Here is a 19,369-nt window from a genome sequence, read left to right on the forward strand (position 1 = left end):
GGAAAATAATATATGTAATATGGAGTTGTCTGAATTGCAGCAACTAAGTTATTTGATTGAGAGTTTAACAACAAGTTCTAAATCTGAGCTTGACAAAGTCAATTTGAAGAAACTGAAGTCAATGTGTAAAAAATCAAATGAATACGTTGAACATGCATTTCGATTATTGTTCACTCAATTGGAAATTGATCATTCAGAAGTACGCTTGAATGCAGTATTAATAGTTGATGAATTGTTTCAACGATCTCATGCATTTCGAGAGCTCTTATTAGACAATTTAACCAATTTTCTCGAATTGACTGCTGGAATTAATTTTGATATGCCCTTACCAGAACCAACTGGTGCTGCCAAAGAACTCATGAAAAAATCTGTAAAATGTGTACACGCTTGGCACCAAAAATATGGTCCTGCCTACAAGAAATTGGTTCTTGGATATAATTTTTTAAAGAGCTCAAAAAAGATACAGCTGGTCAATGCTGATGAGGTTCAAACTCAAATACAGAGGAATGCTTTGGAGGAGAGAAAGAGAAAAAAGGATGAACATAATAAGAAAAGACTTGAAAAACTGACCACTGACATCGAAAATAACATAATGGATATTAAAAGCTGTCTTGCTGAAATGGAAGCTTGTTTTACTCTGTTGGTTCCCAAATTTGATGATGATGATGAGACTAATGAACCAGGGGAACAGAGTCAAACTGACGAAAGTCGCCAAACTGGATTCTTGTCCCATAGTTACAACATTGAATTAGATCTTTCCAAGGATATATTCGAATTTATGAGAGTGAATCGTACTGAAGACAATGCAGTTATACTGGAAAATTTAAGAGACCGAGAAAAGATAATGAAAAATGTTCATTTGCCTAAGGTTAGGAAATGGCTGGCTCATCTGGGTATGTGTGGTGCTCCAAGTGAGCTGTTGAAACAAATAATTGATTTGAAGACGGCCATCACAAAATGTATTGAAAAGAATAAAGATATGATAGTATCAGCTGATCAACCTTCCACTAGTGGAGTTTCGTCAAACAATATCTTACATGAAGAGTCTGAAGACTCTAGTGACGATGATTTTGAAGAAGTTTTAGAAAAACCAAAGCTATTTAACAGCCATGCATCCCAGAATATAAATACTGATGTTAATAAAAAAATAACAGCAATTGATACAAGCAAAAAAGAATCTTTTAAATTATCGTCCAATGATATAAATGTTTGGAAACCAATTAGAAGTGATGACAACTTAAATGACCCCACTTCCTATTCTAGAGCTCTTGCGGTTCAAAAAGAGCAGTTGGAATCTCTGAAAAGGGATAATACCACTTCTGATAGTTTTTCTCCACCTAAGATTGCGAAGATTCATCCAAAATCATTAAAATTAAAACAGTCAACTAGCAAATTAGGCAACAGACAAACAAAGGCTGAAATTCCTGCCCCCATTGTTTCATTTGGGCCTGATCTCCTGGAATGGGATGAATCTAAAAAACAAGAGTTGAAGGAAACTTTAAGTATGGGAGCTGCAAAAGCCTTAGATATAGGGCACAGGTTGGTATCAGTTGGTGATAAATATTTTTTATACCTGTTCTGTATTTTTTTGATGAGCATTTTAGTTTGGTCAATTGAATTAAACTTCATATTTTTTCATTACTCGCTCAACGTTATTTTTTTGTACTCATAGTTGTCAAATAATCCACTCAGAATACTGCCCAGAATATATTGATGGTTATTTTTTATGCATAATGATTTACCATTGAATTTACTATAAATTTTGTTTCCCTAATAAGGATTCATAAGCTATTAGCCCACTGATGTTCTGTATGACTGAATGTTGACCTTTTTAGTGCTGATTTATTATTCCATTCAGGCATTCATACTAAATGTTGGAAATATTCTGCTGCAGAAAAGTATTTTATTGTTATTAAGCATCAATATTTTTACTGCAGATGAGCATGCAAAACCTAAATAGGACACTGAGCATCTGCTCGCATCCGTATTTTAAAAAGTTTAATGAAGCTATCACATTTGCTTAGTTGAATGAATCAAATGAAGCGAAAGAGATGCTTGTGATCTGAAGATGCTGTATTAACTGTATCAATATTTAAAAAGTATATATTAGAGTATTTTTTATTTTTTTTAATCTTGTTTTGGCAGGTTTTGGTCTGCAGACACAGCTTCAAGAGGGGATGCAGTTTCGGAAGCCGCTCTGACAGCATTAACAACAAGGAGTATAGCATTTACTGGAGAATTTGAACCTGTAAAGTGGAGTTGCCGGGCTCCATTGCCTAGTGGTAGACTATGTCCCCGTAAAGATCGGCACAAGTGCCCTTTTCATGGAAAAATCATTCCGAGAGATCCCAATGGTAATCCTACTGATCCTGAAGATATTAAGAAGATAAAGAAGGACAGTAACGAAACTGACACCACTGAGCAATGGCAAGATCCAGCTCTTTTAAGGGAACTAAAAGCGATAACAGGAATTGATTTGAAGATGCCAGATAAAAAAGGCACGAAAAGGAAGAAAAAGGGCAAGAAGGAGAAATATGAAAACTTGACAAATGTTAAAGATATAAAGGACACTAGCCGACATCGATTGGAGAAAAAAGTTTTAGATCCAAAGAGTATTAAAAGAGTCTCTGAGACATTGGAAAGAATTGAAACAAAAAGGAACATGCAAAAATTTGGAAATAATTTCAATTATGCATTAAACTAAAAGCTCATTAATTTTCCTTTTTTTCATTAGGGACTGTTCAACCACTATACTCACTAGATCAACTGAACTAGAAATATTTTCAATTAAATAACAGCTAATTAGATAACGAATTAAAAGTTCATGATTAAATACTGATTTATAGTCTTATGATTTTGATTGTATAACTTTTATCCTTAGGAAGCATGGAACCTACTATCCATATTATGAGACACTGGCTCTATGGATAAAACATACAACAATTGATGTCATTTCAAATACAAAATAATGAAATTTTAACAGAAGTAAACTTGAGTTTTTATAGATGGTAAATGGGTCTAGGATTGCTTCATATGTATAAATATGGAGTACATAGTGTTTTTATGATTAATTACTGAAATGTTTACACTTGGAAATGCACAAAAATTAATGGAGATGTGGATTGCTGAGAATGGATAATTTGTTATGACTGTATTGTATTGATATCTATATTATGGAAGTCTTACTATGTATGCCTGGTAAGTTTGATCAATGACATATGGATTCATTTATTCAATGACTAGTTTGCATGATAAGAATAATGATTTATTACCTTGTTGGTGATATCTTACAGGTATTCATAATGATTTGATGAAATTTGTATTCTGCCAAGATGTCATTGATTCTAATGGTACAATACTTTGGTAATTTGTTGATCAGTAATTCAATACATAAACAACTTTTATTGGGTATGTGACAATTACTGTTTAATCTTGTTAATTGAGCTATCAATCAATATTCTAGTGCCAAAGTAAGCAAACATAACCGTAAATGTCAACTGGAATTTGAATCTCTTTTGTAACACTGATGGTTTTCTTTCTTTAAATCCCATAGTTTTCTTATTTTATTATGTGATTAGAATAGGGATGTATGAACTGATGTTGGTAGCACCGGACATGTTATTAAATTCAAAATTTTTCACCTCAACATTTTTACTTAGTTTTGCAATATTAATTATTATTTAATTGTAGAATAAATCAATCTCAATAAAACTTATATTATAATTTCTTGCTTTTTTGTTTGTTTTGTTCTGTTTGCATTATAAATACATTTTTACAGTATTGTAACTTTAACCTACAGTCTACAGCTGTAGGAATTTTGATGATAGATGAAAATTAGGATTGGGAAGGCAATAATTACGGTATCACGTGCATCATGTTATTAATTTATAATACTTTTTTTTACGTAATGGACCAATTGGCTAGTTCCAATATATTTGATGAAAAGTTCAATACAACATATTTTAGTTGTGAAATCTTTTTATTTCATGTAATGAGTTTTATATTACTCATACTTTTTTGGAATTTATATTTTGTTGTCCTTGAGCACATGACGATACCTATTTTTTCTTTTTTAAAGTTTGAATTGTATTTTTCTGAATACAAATAATTTTGCAATTTTTGTTAGTATGATATCTGTTTAACCAAGTCCTTGAAATACCTCTGATATCAGAATAATTTTATATCTATTAATTTTTATATTACAGTGTTCAGTTGCAATCCTCACTCTTAATAATTTTACTGATAAAACCATAGATGAACAATGAGCAATATTAAAATTATCATTAAACACTATGGTTTCCAGGTTCTATTTCTGGATATTTTTTTCATTCCTTGTCATTATCCCATATGATTCGACCTTGTAGAGTAGGCAATTAGCATTTTAGTGACAATGGAATTTATAGCGTCTACTCCATTGTTTTGAAAAATCAATTTATTGTTATTGTAACAGTGAAGTGCTATTGTATGAGTTGTCAAGGAGCAAATACCAGTTGTATAGTAGTTGTTGACAAAATAAACTGTTATGATTTCAGTCAGGAAGACTAAATATGTTTGTGTTAGTTCATGTTGTTTTATATGTAGCAACAATATATCAGGTTTAGATATTCTATTCTAAAAAAACAAGGAAGCTATTATAGCAGATTATTAGTGATTCGCTTTTAAAACAGAATAAAGGTATAATCATTTCTGATAACTATTCAGGATATTATGTAATCATGCTCTAAGCCTGCTTTCCGTGAATTCTAATATACACACCAGGCATGTATATGTTACCAGTACTAATCTCACTATGCAAATAATATCATTAACATGTTGGTAACATTGAATCTTCATTTTTTTTTGGATAATTTTAGGTAGGGATACCCAGAAAGAATCAAATATTCGAATACATTCAAAATTCATCATATTCATTATTGTAACTTTTTTAGAATTAAATGCATTGAGAATTTTATTAAAAAATTGGGATTTTGAGGTGTCAGACGAAAAGCCTAAAACGCATGATGTATCCAAATTGTTAACGAACAACACACAATGAATGACCTTGATATGTGTGCCGTATCAGATATGATCAATGATCAAAATGAAGCGTTATAGCGGCTCATGTATTTATCCATATGAGCTTGCTCACATTCAATCCCTTATCGATTGCAATGAATCTTTGACGTTATTTCTTACGTGTATATTTGAATTTTTTCATACACTTTTGTGTTGTGTTTGCATTGATTCTTACATGATAAAAATAAAATAAATTATCTATATATGGTAATATTTTCTCATAATATATTCAGAATAGTAAAATATTCGATTTTGGTCATCCCTGATTTATTGCCAGAATATTACAAAATATTACAGAAATGTTTTTTACATCTGTGCAACATGGATCTTGGACTAAAGTGTTTAAAAATATTCATGAATAACACAAATATGTATTTACTTTGTAGTAGATCATTATATTCAGCTCACTGGATTGTTCCAACTTCTAGAGGTACCACTATCGGTCACTGACCATGCAAAATTTGCAATGTCTTTATATACTTTGGGTAACAGCCAGTGAGATATTTTGAGCTGTTTTCTATTGGAGCTTCTGTTTGAAAAACCTACCAATGTTCATTATGCTATTTATGTAGGGTTGTTGGTAGTTATGGGTCCAAGATAGGATATCACAAAAGAATTTTTGCTTGGCATATTTGCATTTGATAATTTGTCAGCAATTTCTTTTTACTTATCTTCTATCATTATTATTTTTAGATCTTGCAATACGTAATATATTTTTAAATTTTCTATCAAAATCAATATGGGATTCAGTTACCGAGTCATGCTAATTTAAGTTTGTGAACAACTAGATAAGGTGAGCTATATTTTTTTTAAATTTGTTTTGTAATTTTTCAGTCAATGCCAATTTCAGTTTTTCTTCACATCAAACTTTAATATCACCTATAACATAGGTTCTCAAAGTGCTCCGTACGGAGCCCCAGGGCTCCGCGAGATAAACCCAGGGGCTCCGCGAGCTATTCTATTACTTTTTAAAATACCGACTTGGCTAATTTAAAACTATTCCTAGAAGCAGTAACAGCTTTAATAAAATTTGACAACAATATAGCCTAGAAATATGGCGAAGTGGCGGAATTAAAAAATGACATTATTTATAAGCAGGAGCGCAGCCAGGATTCTTAAGAGGGAGGAGGTTAAAAATTGGAATCGGAAATTTACGCGTAACATTCTTGGCGATTCAAAAAAAACGGATAACGAGATTTCTGTTGCGTAAAATATTCAATTCATGTCCGATGCGAGCATTTGAAGTATCTTATCGTAATAATTTAATTGTGCTCATCGTTATTCACGTTCGATTCGAGATTACTGTTAGTGTTAGGATTACTAAAATGAAAAAATACTATTCTAAAATAACATAAACTGCCAACTACAAATAAATTGGAGTCGTATTTTTGCGATCTTGGGATTTGTTAAACTTGATTTTTTCTTTCGCACTCGATATTATTTTTAAGCAAGATATCGCCGTTTGAAAAATCACAAGGTCTTGGAAAAATACGAACGATTGAAATTTATTTTAGCGCATGCGGCTCCGTCGGTAGTTTCAGAATGGAAAAATGGTACATCGCGCGCATAATTAATTGACTGTGTTTCAATTTCGCAGTTACTACGATGCATAACCGAAGAAAACCTAACATAACACCAAATTTTGTGATTTACAATGTCTATAAGAGCGTTTTTTTCTCACGTGAGTCTGCTGAAACAAAACTTATAGTGCTATCTTCCATTTTGAGTTTGGTTCTAATATTTTAGAATGCCGCTTTTTAATCAAGAAATTTGAATTGCCGATTTACCTCTTTATTAACTATTATTTTTAGCATTTGGTCGGCGATGATTATAATATGGTTACATGTTTTTCACATTGAACTCATAATTCCCCACGAGAACGAAAAAGCAATTATCGTCGTCATTGTGGAACAATACATGTATATGACGAAGGAAATTTTGATTCAGGGAGAATAAACACCTGCGTAAAGATGTTTGAGATTTAAGTCTTTTAAGTCTTCCAAAAATGTCAAGAGGGGAAAAGATTCAACCCCTAATTTATTAATATGTTTGTCATGTGCCAAATTTACAGCTTCAGTATATACAACTTATCTTTGAAATTTAGATTTATTTATGACTTGTATTAACCTTATTAAAAGGGTTTAGTATATAAATTGAGTAAAGTACGTTTAACTTAATCAGGAATATTAATCGGAAAGTATCAATTTTAACATTATTCTGGGGCTCCGTGAATAATAGTCAACCTTTTTAAGGGCTCCGCAACACAAAAAGTTTGAGAACCCCTGACCTATAATATTGATGCTTGAATCCAAAGGAATTGGACAAGAAATGATTGAGTTTTATCAGTTCATTATCCTCATTTTTCTCAGCTATCTTAATTAAAATTTCAGATTTTTTCGTAAATCTGGAGGTGTGAGTTAATGCATGGTTATTCATAATAAAAATTGGAGTACTGTCGTGTTTTCCCACTTTCAGATTTTTGACAGGTGACCAAATTTTACTGCAGTTCTAATAAATATAACATGCTAATTTCTTGTATTAAACACATATATAGTATGAAATTTTCATTGCGTCATGTTTACCGGTATATTTATTATTTTTGTTTTCAAGATAAACATGGAGGAAAGCAGTCATATTCCACAACCAAGGCACTCAACTCCGGTAAAAAAAAGTTATGGAAATTCTGGTTACCACAGTGAGGTTGGTTCGAGTTTAAATGTAAATTATTTTCTGTATTTACTTTTGCTTTTAATGGATACTGACTGGACTGTATTATAGTAGGAATTGCATTGTTTACAAATTTAAAATTATTTTGAGAGATTTAATTTTATAGCATTTATGATAGTTATTCTTAGCATCAGTAATAGTTCTTAATCATTTCAAACCTTCAAGTGGCATAATAAAATTTTTTTAATAACATTAGCTAATATGGTAAATGTAGTTACAAAAGCATAAATGTACAATTTTTGTAGTTTTCAGCTAATTTCAGGTTATCGATTATCGATGGTTTGCACAAGAATATCCTAAACTTTGTCGCGAATTTCAAATACGCTTGGTGTACATTCAGTATTTTCTATATAAATATATTTTAATTTAAATACTACTGTTTTATAATATTCTCCAAACTACAAAACCTGAAAAATTTAAAAACCAATCCTTGGGTTTTTTGACTGGATTATCCAAATATTTATAATGGTTAGTTTTGATTTTGATTATCTTTGGCTTGTAACATTCTGAATGTAATACAAATACAGCCATTATTTTTAATACAGTTCAGTTAAAAGAGAATAAACAAACAATACTATATTCTTCAGAACAGTCCTGCACCTCATAACAGTGCAAGTACCAGTGGAATGATGAGCATGACAGACCTTGAATCGACCACTGTAGAGAAACAAAGGAAAGAACTTCAACTTTTGATCGGGGAATTGAAAGACAGAGATCGTGAATTGAATGAAATGGTTGCAGCTCATCAACAACAGTTATCAGCATGGGAAAGGGACAGACAACGTGCTCTGTTATTAGAAAGGAAAAATGATAAATATGAAGGTTAGTAATTTTTGTGTTTATTTATCATTATGGTATAGATTTACTGAATAAGCAGTAAGATGTCTCAAACCAAAACTTGAAACCAAACTAATTTTAATTGGTTATGGCTACTCTTTACCATCCATTCAGAGAAAATTGGTTGAAAAATGGAAATGCAAATTCTTGAAGAATTTGAAAATATAAAGATAGAGAAATGAGGTTTTGCAAATTTATAGCTTCACACTTTTAAAAAGTTATGATTAAAGAATATGGTTCTTCTGACTGATGAATGCTGATTGATAATGCTTTAATTCAGCGATTCCCAACCTTTTTCACCACAGTTTTCTCCCTTTCCTATTTTGAATCTTTTTATTCCTCCCTTACTGTGCATAAAATCTTTGTTCTTGTTATTTGTCAATATTTTATAAGGGATTCGTACCTGCTTTTACACGCAACTCGTGCTTGTGGTATTTGCACATAGTTTCTGATGTGACAATGAATTAAATAATACTGAATACCTAAACAATATCAGTAAAATTACACTGAATGAAAAGTAATATTTCTTCTGTTTTTACCCCCAAACATCAATTTTCCTCCCTAGCGCTGCTTTAATTCCTTAATATACATGGTGGGGCAAATATACGGTTGCAGCTAATACTAACAAATAATAGAGTAACTTTTAAACCTAGGGTACTTTTGGCCCATTCTAGACTTGATAGTTTTTTAAAAAAATTATGTCTTAAAAACACAGGTGAATTGAAGAAAAGACAAGAGCAAGTACGACTTCTTATTCAAAGATTAAAAGTTTCTGAATCAAAGCACAAAAGCAAAGACAGTGCTTTAGAATCAACACAATCTCGGATCAAACTACTGGAAAGAAGCATGTCAAGCACTAGTTATGAAGTAGACAATTTAAAGGTAGTTTGTCAGTTAAGATATTAGGTAAGATATTATGCAACAGAACTATCAGATATCTTTTCTTTAGGAGCAAAACGTTACACTTAATACATCTCTTACTGACATGTCAACAAAAGTCAACACTATGGAGACGAGGGAACAAGAACTCATGACGCTGCTCAGACTCAAAGTATGTAGAAGTAGGTGTGGGCGTAGGAGTTTAGCCATACTGTGTTGCGTAATTTTCATAATATTTTACTGATATTATTCTTTGCCTAAACATATGTATGTTATTCAGTAATTATGGTAGTATGGTGTTAATTTGAAATGACCTTTGACAATAAGTATAATCAAATTTAAACAACAAATGAGCAGACAAAATTGAAAATCAATTACTCGTAATCATTAACATTTCAAAATATGCTATGCTGTATGGGTATTATCTGTTGCTGCACTTATTCATTGGAAAGTTAATCGAAGAAAAAAAGACTAGAATTCAGCGTTTTGAGATACATATATCTTTAACCAGTTATAATTTGTTGATGTTATTGCTTAATTTTTAAAGGAAAAAGAACTTCTCGATATTTCTGGTCATGTTTCAACATTAAGTTCAAAGCTTCGATGTCTTGATGCTGAATTACAAGACAGTAAACGATGCGAAAATCGATCCCGAACAGAGGTGTTGGACGAGCGAACAAGGTACAAGCAAACAAGAAATGAACTAGACAGTATGAAAGGTAAACTAGTACTAGAATGAGATTTGAGCTTGTAAATGTATCGTTCATATAAAATAGTGACAAGACAGTGAAAATGCATTGATTGTTAGTGTTGATTAGATTGGCTGTTTATGAATCTATGAATTGAAATGGGAATGGTTCTATTGATAGTTTTAGAGACTTAGCAAACATATTTAACTTCAGTGGCAGCATCACCTGGTTTCCAAGTGCCCCAGCTATGTCTGTAAAAAGAATAGGCCCACATATATAGGTTTAGCATTTGGTGGTATTGTACTTTCATCAAATGTCAGTGGCATTTACCTTGTTACAAATGTTTTTCCTGCAATGTTGTATGGCATGAGTGGGCACAATTTTTTAGTATAAGAGCCGCATGCTGCAAGTCAGAACTTTAAAAGAGCCGCAGAATATGTGAATTTATTAATATTATCAAAATACCATGAACAGAAAAGAAATTCACACAAGAGTCTAATAACAATAAATAGATAAACAAGGAAGCTATACTCAAATATACGCACAATTTGAGCTCATTTAATTTGTGTTACCTTATAGCTGATTTACGAGGGTAGTCTCGTAAGAAGTTTTCATGATTCGTTTCATGGTGCCGTTTAACATTGCTGACTTTATTCTGACTTAGTAGCTTATGACAGATTAAGCACAAAGGTTTTTTCTCCTGACTGGTAAATTCGTACGTTCTTTCCATTCTGACTTGACAACTCTGTTTTCATCTTCGTACTTTCGTTTTTTAATTGAGGACATATCGCACAGTAACTTAGACTAACTAACCGCAATCAAGTTGCAATACCGCCGACGCATCAATGAACATTGACCATTGTGACAAAGATTTGCTGACTTGACTGACTTAAATTCAAAATTCAACGCCACATCGATTTTCATGCTAAAACATAATTTGTCCTAATCATTGACGAAAATTTCCTTACGACTCTTATTAAATTAAAAGAGTTTACATTAAAGTTTTTTTTATAGCTAAAATTTGGATAATAATTGATGTTAGCGAGAAGAGCCGCGGTGTGCCCATCATGGATTCCCTGACACTGAAGTTCTCAGTATATTTTTAGTGAATTGTACTAATTTTTGTTTATCTTTGTTTTTAGCTGAAATGATCGAAAAAACAAATGAAATTATGTCTTATAGAAAAGAAGTCGCACACTTAAGAGATGAAATTCATCGATTACAAAAAGAAATTTATTTGAAAGGTAAATCGAATAAAATGTAAAACAGGAATAGCAGTTTAGTATCGAAGCATTTATACACAAAAACCTCTAATAAAAATATATTTGGCGAGTAATGGTTTGGCAATTAACCAATTTTTCGTCATAGACATTTGATTGTATGATTAGGATGGCACCCATCTCATACACACATATTGAAAATTCATTGCAAATCAGTTTCATTAAGATGATCATATATATATATTTATTATTTGAATAGATGATGAGTTACGGAGGAAAGATGATCTAATTGAACTACAGAAGTCCAAACAAGATAGAGCCGATAAAGAACTTGCTGCTTTAAGAATGGTGAATAATAACAACCTATTGCTCTAAATTGCTCTTTTTATCATATAGGGAAGTTTTCCACTTTTGTAGTTTCATACAAAATGTTATGGAATCGCAAGTTGACTCTTAAATATAGCATACATTAATATTACTATCAAAATATTGTAATCTGTATTATGCTTTACTGTACGTTTCAGGTTTATGAAAATCAGCAAAAAGAGTTAACCGCATTACATATAAGTCTCTCTGATTCTCATGAAATGTTGGAAAAGCAAGAAGAAAGATTAAACCAAATTAGGTATGCTGTTATATTGGTACTCCCGAAGTATGTGAACCAAGATGGCGGACACTGAAACGTAGTAGGTGTACCAGGTTAGGATTAGGCCATAATTTCAGGTACAAATACTACGGGAGTCACTTGGCTAGTCCCCGAACTTGTAATAGAAGTAAAATAAGGAAAATTGGAATAAACTTATGGCCTAACCCTAACCTGGTACACATACTACGTTCCGGTGTCCGCCATCTTGGTTCGCATACTTCGGGAGTACCGTTATATTTGCTATTAAGCGGAGTTTGAGACGACACCATCTATATTAAAGTATTTTGAATAAGAAAACAAACAGGGAAGGAAGCGAAATTGAGAGAAAATTAAATTATATTTATTTTAAGGCTTCTATCAGTATCATTTTATATTACTACTATAATTTCAGTGACATAAAATTGCAGAAGAAGAGTGTCAGTTTCTTAGATACAGCATTATACACTTCATCTACTACAACAGAAAGTGACAGCGTGATTGATGAAATTCATGATTCAGAAAATTTAGATCAACTTGAGTTAGAAAAAGGGAATGGTGAGGAGATAAAAGAGCGGAGGGTTATAATACTCGGTAGAGAAAAGCACAAAGATGGTAAAGTTGGCTCTGCTGTATCTAACGATAATGTTTCTGATCAGAAAAGTCATTCGAAGACTGTCAAATCTGCGGCATTAAAATCTTTGTATCCTACCAGCATGGTCAGTTCTACAAAGAAAATTCAAACGAAAATGCATGTTTTCAGTGAAGGAGAGGATATTTACAAGGGGTGAATAATTGTTGATATAAATATCTGATTTGCCTAATTTCAAATGCCTTTTCAATCATTATTTATTATGTTATTTTTGTTTTGTGTAAAGATGTGTGAATATATCTTTAATTTTTAGTCAAAATGGGCTTGATCTCAGTGATTTTGAAGATTGCTGCAGTGATGCTACAAATGATCTCTTAGAAGAAGCCAGACGATCGGCAACTTCAAATGTAATTATACCTGAAATTGATGATACTGAACCTAAACAACGAACGGTAAGCTTCAAGATGTAATATATGCATGCATCACAGTAAGGCTATACAACCAAGATTTATAGAAGCAGTCTTAGGGTGTAAAAAGGTGCTTAGATTTAGAAAGAATGGAATCTTTTTGCTTATGTTTAACCTACCAGCTATTCTACACTTTGGTGAATAATCACTTGGTGATTAGACATGCGCTCACTTCTTTACATTGTGGTATGTACTGGCATATAGGAATGTGGCCGATAAAAAAAAACAAATCACAAATACAATTTCAAGAGGTTCTCTTTAAAGGCGAGGCGAATATCGGTGGATGGTGGCAAACTTCAATACCTTTTGTCTCAAAAAAATATAACCTACGCGAAATCCATGAATGACATGTTTTCCTTATTATGCCATTCTAGAAATCACTCTCATTTATTACAAAGTACTTTTACTTCGGCTACATCTGTTGACATTCATATGTTTGTATATATTTCAGTATTCTCATTCTTCACCAACAAGCAAACTACAAAAATTACTTGCAGAATCCAGAGAGATGGTTCATAATTTAGAACGTACTGCTCTAACGCCAGTCCCACGTCCAAATTCTGCAAGAGCTACCTCCAGTCATACTTCTTATTGAAGAGACGTTCACAGTTTTAGCACATTTTTTTAGAAATCTATCATTAAATGGAAGCCATTTTGAGTTCTTTCTTGCCAAATTTTAACAATGCTGCATTTTTCAGGCATTATTAAGCATCTTGATTTGAAAATGAAATTATTTGATTTTAATGCTGTGTACAATTTGTTTACAATCTTTATGTTCCAACGTTTTTACTTTTCTAATGCATTTGTATGTGATTTTTAACAATTTTTTAAGTAATTTTACAGTAAATAGATTATATTTAATGAGTGGTAAAGGAATGCAAAGATTGATTATTTTGCAATTTTCTGTACAAAATAGAGTGATTTTTGCTGTTTTGAAAAGGCAATTTCCAGAAGTATACTGATTTATGCCATGATTTTGTGTAATTTGGGGAACATTGTACCCATATACTTACCGTACTTCCCAAACTCACCCAAGGTTTTTGTTTAAAACATTTTTTATGATTTCAAGTTAGACTTGTCGTTTCACTTCATTGTATAAGTGCCATCTACCTTACATCTTCACTTCGCACTTCCTGTTATTATTAAACTGATAACATTTAAATAAGAAATGGATAATAAAATATCTAATGTAAGCTCTGCAAAATTGTATTTAAATCCATGTTTTTGTATTGGGGTTACTTGTTTCATATACTACGAATTTCTGCTCGCTATGTCTATTTTTTTTACTGGTTTGGCGGCATTGCAACGACTGTGAATCGCGAATATATAATAAAGATTCAAAGATATGCTTTGTTTCGGTAAATTTGTTGGAAAAATTAATGGTTGGCTCCGTTATTTTAGAAATTGCCTTGACGTTCCAATAAGGTTGTGGTTCAATTTTATACGAATTAAATCACCGCATTGAGAGGACGTACTGATGTGCCACATTGGGTGTATTTATGTGTAACACAAGTTAAGCACATACGTATATGGGTGAATGTATATCAATGACATGATATTGCGGTGTCTCCAAAATGTCTTGTACCACGCGTCTTACGTGTCAAGTGGACACGACATTATGGAGACACCGCATGATATTGCGACAACCTAGCGCAGGATCGTCCAACCTTTTTGACTGGAGGGCCACATTTAGTTTACTAATAATTGCGCGGGCCACTTAACATGGTAGTTATGTTCTAGTTTTGCTACACTGACTACAGGTTAATGGAAGAACAAACAATATCTTCACAACGAACTTTCACCATTATTATGACAATAAAACTGTTGTTTCCCAGCTATTGATGGGGCGCCATCAGTGGTTATTCCCGAAAGTTTCGCCAAGACGCTTGATCATTTTCATCACAGTTTCCAACAATTCAATGCCTCTAGTCGTACCCTTAATAGGGACATTAGCTGCGAGCTCTTCGATAATCGGTACCGTAATAACTCGCCGCAAGAAGATCTACAACTGAACAGTAAACTTCATGTCAGTGCTTTCGTCAAGCGCCAAGAAATACGATGAAAATTTTCCCGCTTTTGCAGTTAAAGTTTTCGCTATAGAGTTCCCAAGCTCTTCAACACGACGAGTTGTGGTCTGTCTTGACAGGCTATTTTTGCAAACACCTCTTTTATTTCCGAGCGTAAAACTTTGGCAACGCGAACAATACATAATATACATTCCTTAACAAATTTTCAATCTGAGAATGGATTCGATTGTTTTGCGATGACATCATATAGATAGAGTAGTAAAAGACCAAGTGTGTAGGGCGTAGGCGACTATGGCACCTTCATGTATCGATATCTCCCATGCGGTTGGTTTCGATTCCACATATCACTCGCAAAATATTTTATCCATTTTTTTTTTATTCAATTCTAAAAAAATACAGCTCGGGCCACATGTGGCCCACGGGTTGGACGACCCTGACCTAGCGATTACCAAGTTTTGATTCTATGCTGTGCCTTTTCCGGTGAAAAAGTAGAATGGCGAGGGCGTACTAGATGATAGCCTGAATATATGTAGACGGGAACGATGAAAACGTATAGATTGAACGCGCCACTCTCAGCCCCTTTATTCACAAACAATACACGGGAATAAATCACTTGGAAAAGAACAGCGTTCTTTTAAATGAATAAAACGATTAACTCAAGTCACAATGCATATATCAACAGCAAATGGGGAAATTTTTATCAAACTTTTCCGATTCGGATGGCTAATACAATTAGAATATATATATATAACTGCTGAGTAAACAGTCCACAATACGGACAAATATCTGTGGCTTTTACTCGCCGAATACGCGATGCGAAAAATGACAAGGAAAACGCTACACCAGACAACAGATAAAATTACTAATTAAGGCTACAACCAAAATGTAATAATAGGTCTACAATAGCTGGGTGCAATGTAGCGCACGAGGCATTGTATACGAAGGAAAAAATTTCGACAAATTTTAAACATATATAATCGTTTATTTTTCAACTTACCAGGATGCACCATTTCGAAAGAGATTCGCGAACACTGCTCTAATAACAATGAATTGCAAAGATACTCCGATCTTCCGCTTTTTAACAAAGTTCATCACGAACGACAAATTTGTCGTACGAATGGTTTCATAGATCACTCTAGCAACGATGAAAATTTAGTTCGGACAACATACTTATCGTGAGGCCGTTATATGTATCATGCTTGCGGAATATTAAAGAATAGGAGTGATAAATGGCGTGTCACTTCTTGGCCATTAAAAGCGTGGCGCGCACTCTGGTCATCACTGTCCTTCTAACATCCGTGTTTGGATCCGGGTCATTGTCATGCTGACGACAGGTGACCACTTCATTGAATGCGACAGAGTTGTGTAACCCGGATTACAGCGATGTCCTGCGACATAATGACCCTCTTGATTAATATGTTAAAATTAATACAAATTAAGAAAATGTCCTGTGATAAATCTAATTAAATCATACCCGGATACATCCTCCTGAAATATACTTATAAAATTCCAGTTCCCGATTAATGATCTTATCATCAAGAATCAATACTTCGAGTGTTTCCACGAAAAGACAACGATGTTCGAGTCCGTTCGGGATTCTGATATTTATAATATTCTGTTATATTAATTAACAACGTTAAGTGTTTTGATCATATTGTAGATATCAATGTAATGTTTTGACATCGAAGTACCTCCGCGATCAGTATAAAACTGGGCAATATGAAAGATCGTCATCACAAGGCTGCTTCCACGGAAGCGAGTCATTCTATACAAATTAGCGTAAGCAAGCTGAAAAATCTCGCGACGAATTTTTCACGAAAGTTTTCGATTTTACGCGCATAGCGCATCATGGACCCTAATCGTGTCTACATATTGGCGTTAGCCATAATTTGCAGCACTGCTCCCCACAGGTAAGCAATCTTGATATTTTTGTATAATTAGTTTTTTTCTGTTGCCTATCCACTGTTTAAAATTGTTGTAAGCAGGTAAGCAATTTTGATATTTTTGTATAATTAGTTTTTTTCTGTCGCCTATCCACTGTTTAAAATTGTTGTTTGATATTCCAAGATTTGATGAAAGAGATTGTTATTATACAAAAAATATTTCATTTAGGAAAATGACGCAATGTCGTTATCGCAATAAAATAAATTAATATGCATTTTACTGACTACCGATTCGAGCGCGGAAATATGGAGTATTGGACCGTGTTTGATACGCAGGAAGTTTTGGTAGACATAACCGGTCATGTTTTCTCCTTTTGTCTGCAATCCTGTTGTACATTACCGCTCATGGTCACGAAATTCGAATTAGGAGTGTCTTGGATTGTCTTACAAATTCAATATATCCAATATATATATCCATTTCTGAAGGGTGCTAGCTTAATCCAAACAATTTCTGTTTTTTTTTAACTCGTTTACACCAAACCGATGGAATCCACGGAGGATTAAATATATCCCATTTGTGATGAAATACGATCGTAAATCACGTTCACTAGTCCGATCCATATGTTGATTAACTCGAAAATCCGTGGATACCCGTAAAATTGAACGCATTAACTCGAATTGCAAAATAAAAACAACCCCATGAGACTACATCGCAGGAGATTGACGGACCTGTAGATATGACGACAATTATACCGGTCACTTTGACAATATTCTTACCACCGCGTAATAAGTTGTAATACAATAATAACACGACTTGATGCAGTAGTAGCATATGAACCAGGGGTCGACAACCTTTTGTCGTTCGCGGGCCAAAATTGAGTATTGCAAGTCTTGGCGGGACGCACATAATTTTAGAAAGTTAAAAACCGAACGGATGGACCATGAATCAAACTTTTTCAAATTTTTTTGCGTGTTGCCATTTGTCTAATCATAATTAACTTGTAGGCTTGTTAAACGGGTAGCTCTTCACTAAATTGTTAGGTTATACAGTAATATAATTAAACTACACATGTCTCATAATAAATTCTGTCAGGTATAGAATATATTCATCTATTCGATCGTGGATTATAAAATTAATTCATCGTTAAAACCGAAGTTTTGTCGCTATAATCCAGTGAAGCGTCGCGGGCCGGATTATTTTACTCCGCGGACCTGATTTAGCCGTGGGCCGTAGGTTGCCGAACCCTGATATAAACCATAGCATGGGATATTCAAGATATACGAGCAATAATGAAAATCAAAGTGCAGTGAAAATTATTTCAAAGCATGAATTTTAAATGCGGTTATTTTGAAAGAAATATAAAATTAACTAAGTAGAGACTTTTCCTAAAATAGGCAAAGTTATTGCCGTCCACATCCAGATTGCTTCGAATTTCCTTGTAGTCTCGCCCAAGTCACAGTAATAGTCAGATTTATTTCTTCCAGTAAAATAATAAAAAGTTCAAAAATGTGTGAAAAATTAAAGAACATAATTTTACTGGGGAAAGGAAGTCGCGGGTAACCAAAGTTGGTTATCTAGCAGCGGCACCCAAGATTACCTATCTAATTAAGATTTCATTTTAGAAGATCAATATAGTATTATTTAACGAGAAATCGTAATGACATTAAAATATCACCGTTTTGACCCCTATTCATGCGGATTTTGATGTTAAATAGATAAAAAAAACTTTAATGACATAAATGTCCAATTACATTTTGTCACGTAATAAGTGAATTCAATGAAAATTTGTTCAGATCATATTGAAAACAGATTTAGTTCGACTCGTGCATCTACATTTTAAATCTTCGATGTTATATACATTTTCGCTTGATTACTGAAACAAGTTTTGTAGTTTGAGGTTCCGCCAAACTCATATAGTTACTCTACTGTTAAGTTTACATTCCGAATTCTCTATAACAACGATGTTAAAGAACGACTTTCTAAGCAATATATTGCTCAGCATCACCTAATTCCTAGTTGAAACGTCAACTGTTGATTGTTTTGAACACGCAAAACTGGCGGAAACGGGAAGGGTAGAAACGCCTGTAGGGAAGATAAATGTAGTCGTTTTTCACTTTACATTCTCTCCCTATTATTCTGTTGAGCCGGCGTTTTTTTTAGCCATAATTGATATTTAGCGTGGTATATTATAACGCTTTGAATACTTTTACATTTAAATGTATCTCCATTTTTAATTTTTTTCTTTCGTTTTTCAGTGTTGTTGAATCTGCTTGTGAGTATGAATTATTTACTTTCCATTTGTTTTATCTTAGCCTCCGAAAACATGACTATTTTAAAAATCCGTCTTTTTGAGTGAATTTTAATTGATAT

At 33.1% G+C, this 19,369-nt stretch overlaps 2 protein-coding genes across 4 annotated transcripts; both read left to right on the forward strand.

Moving 5' to 3' along the window:
* The first annotated feature begins 3 nt into the window (after positions 1–3).
* Positions 4–5,839, forward strand: LOC120343300 (UV-stimulated scaffold protein A-like). Of its 2 annotated transcripts, XR_013474867.1 has the most exons (3): positions 4–1,539; positions 2,146–3,198; positions 5,749–5,839. XR_013474867.1 is itself a non-coding variant. In XM_039412437.2 (2 exons), exons 1-2 carry the CDS (start codon positions 20–22, stop codon positions 2,702–2,704), a joined length of 2,079 nt encoding a protein of 692 aa, XP_039268371.2. In that variant the 5' UTR covers positions 4–19; the 3' UTR covers positions 2,705–5,747. The 2 variants fall into 2 exon arrangements, 1 of the variants encoding a protein (XP_039268371.2); XM_039412437.2 differs by lacking the exon at positions 5,749–5,839 and having other exon boundaries at positions 2,146–5,747.
* LOC120343301 (uncharacterized) lies at positions 5,749–14,292 on the forward strand. 2 transcript variants are annotated; one of them, XM_039412439.2, is made up of 12 exons: positions 5,749–5,848; positions 7,666–7,755; positions 8,370–8,604; positions 9,335–9,501; positions 9,569–9,670; positions 10,046–10,217; positions 11,330–11,431; positions 11,667–11,755; positions 11,932–12,032; positions 12,445–12,816; positions 12,935–13,073; positions 13,540–14,292. In XM_039412439.2, exons 2-12 carry the CDS (start codon positions 7,672–7,674, stop codon positions 13,681–13,683), a joined length of 1,707 nt encoding a protein of 568 aa, XP_039268373.1. In that variant the 5' UTR covers positions 5,749–5,848; positions 7,666–7,671; the 3' UTR covers positions 13,684–14,292. The 2 variants fall into 2 exon arrangements, with proteins under 2 accessions (XP_039268373.1, XP_039268374.1); XM_039412440.2 differs by lacking the exon at positions 12,445–12,816.
* Positions 14,293–19,369: the final 5,077 nt, after the last annotated feature.

This window comes from Styela clava, chromosome 3, assembly GCF_964204865.1.
Source record: "Styela clava chromosome 3, kaStyClav1.hap1.2, whole genome shotgun sequence".
Taxonomy (NCBI): Eukaryota; Metazoa; Chordata; class Ascidiacea; order Stolidobranchia; family Styelidae; genus Styela; species Styela clava.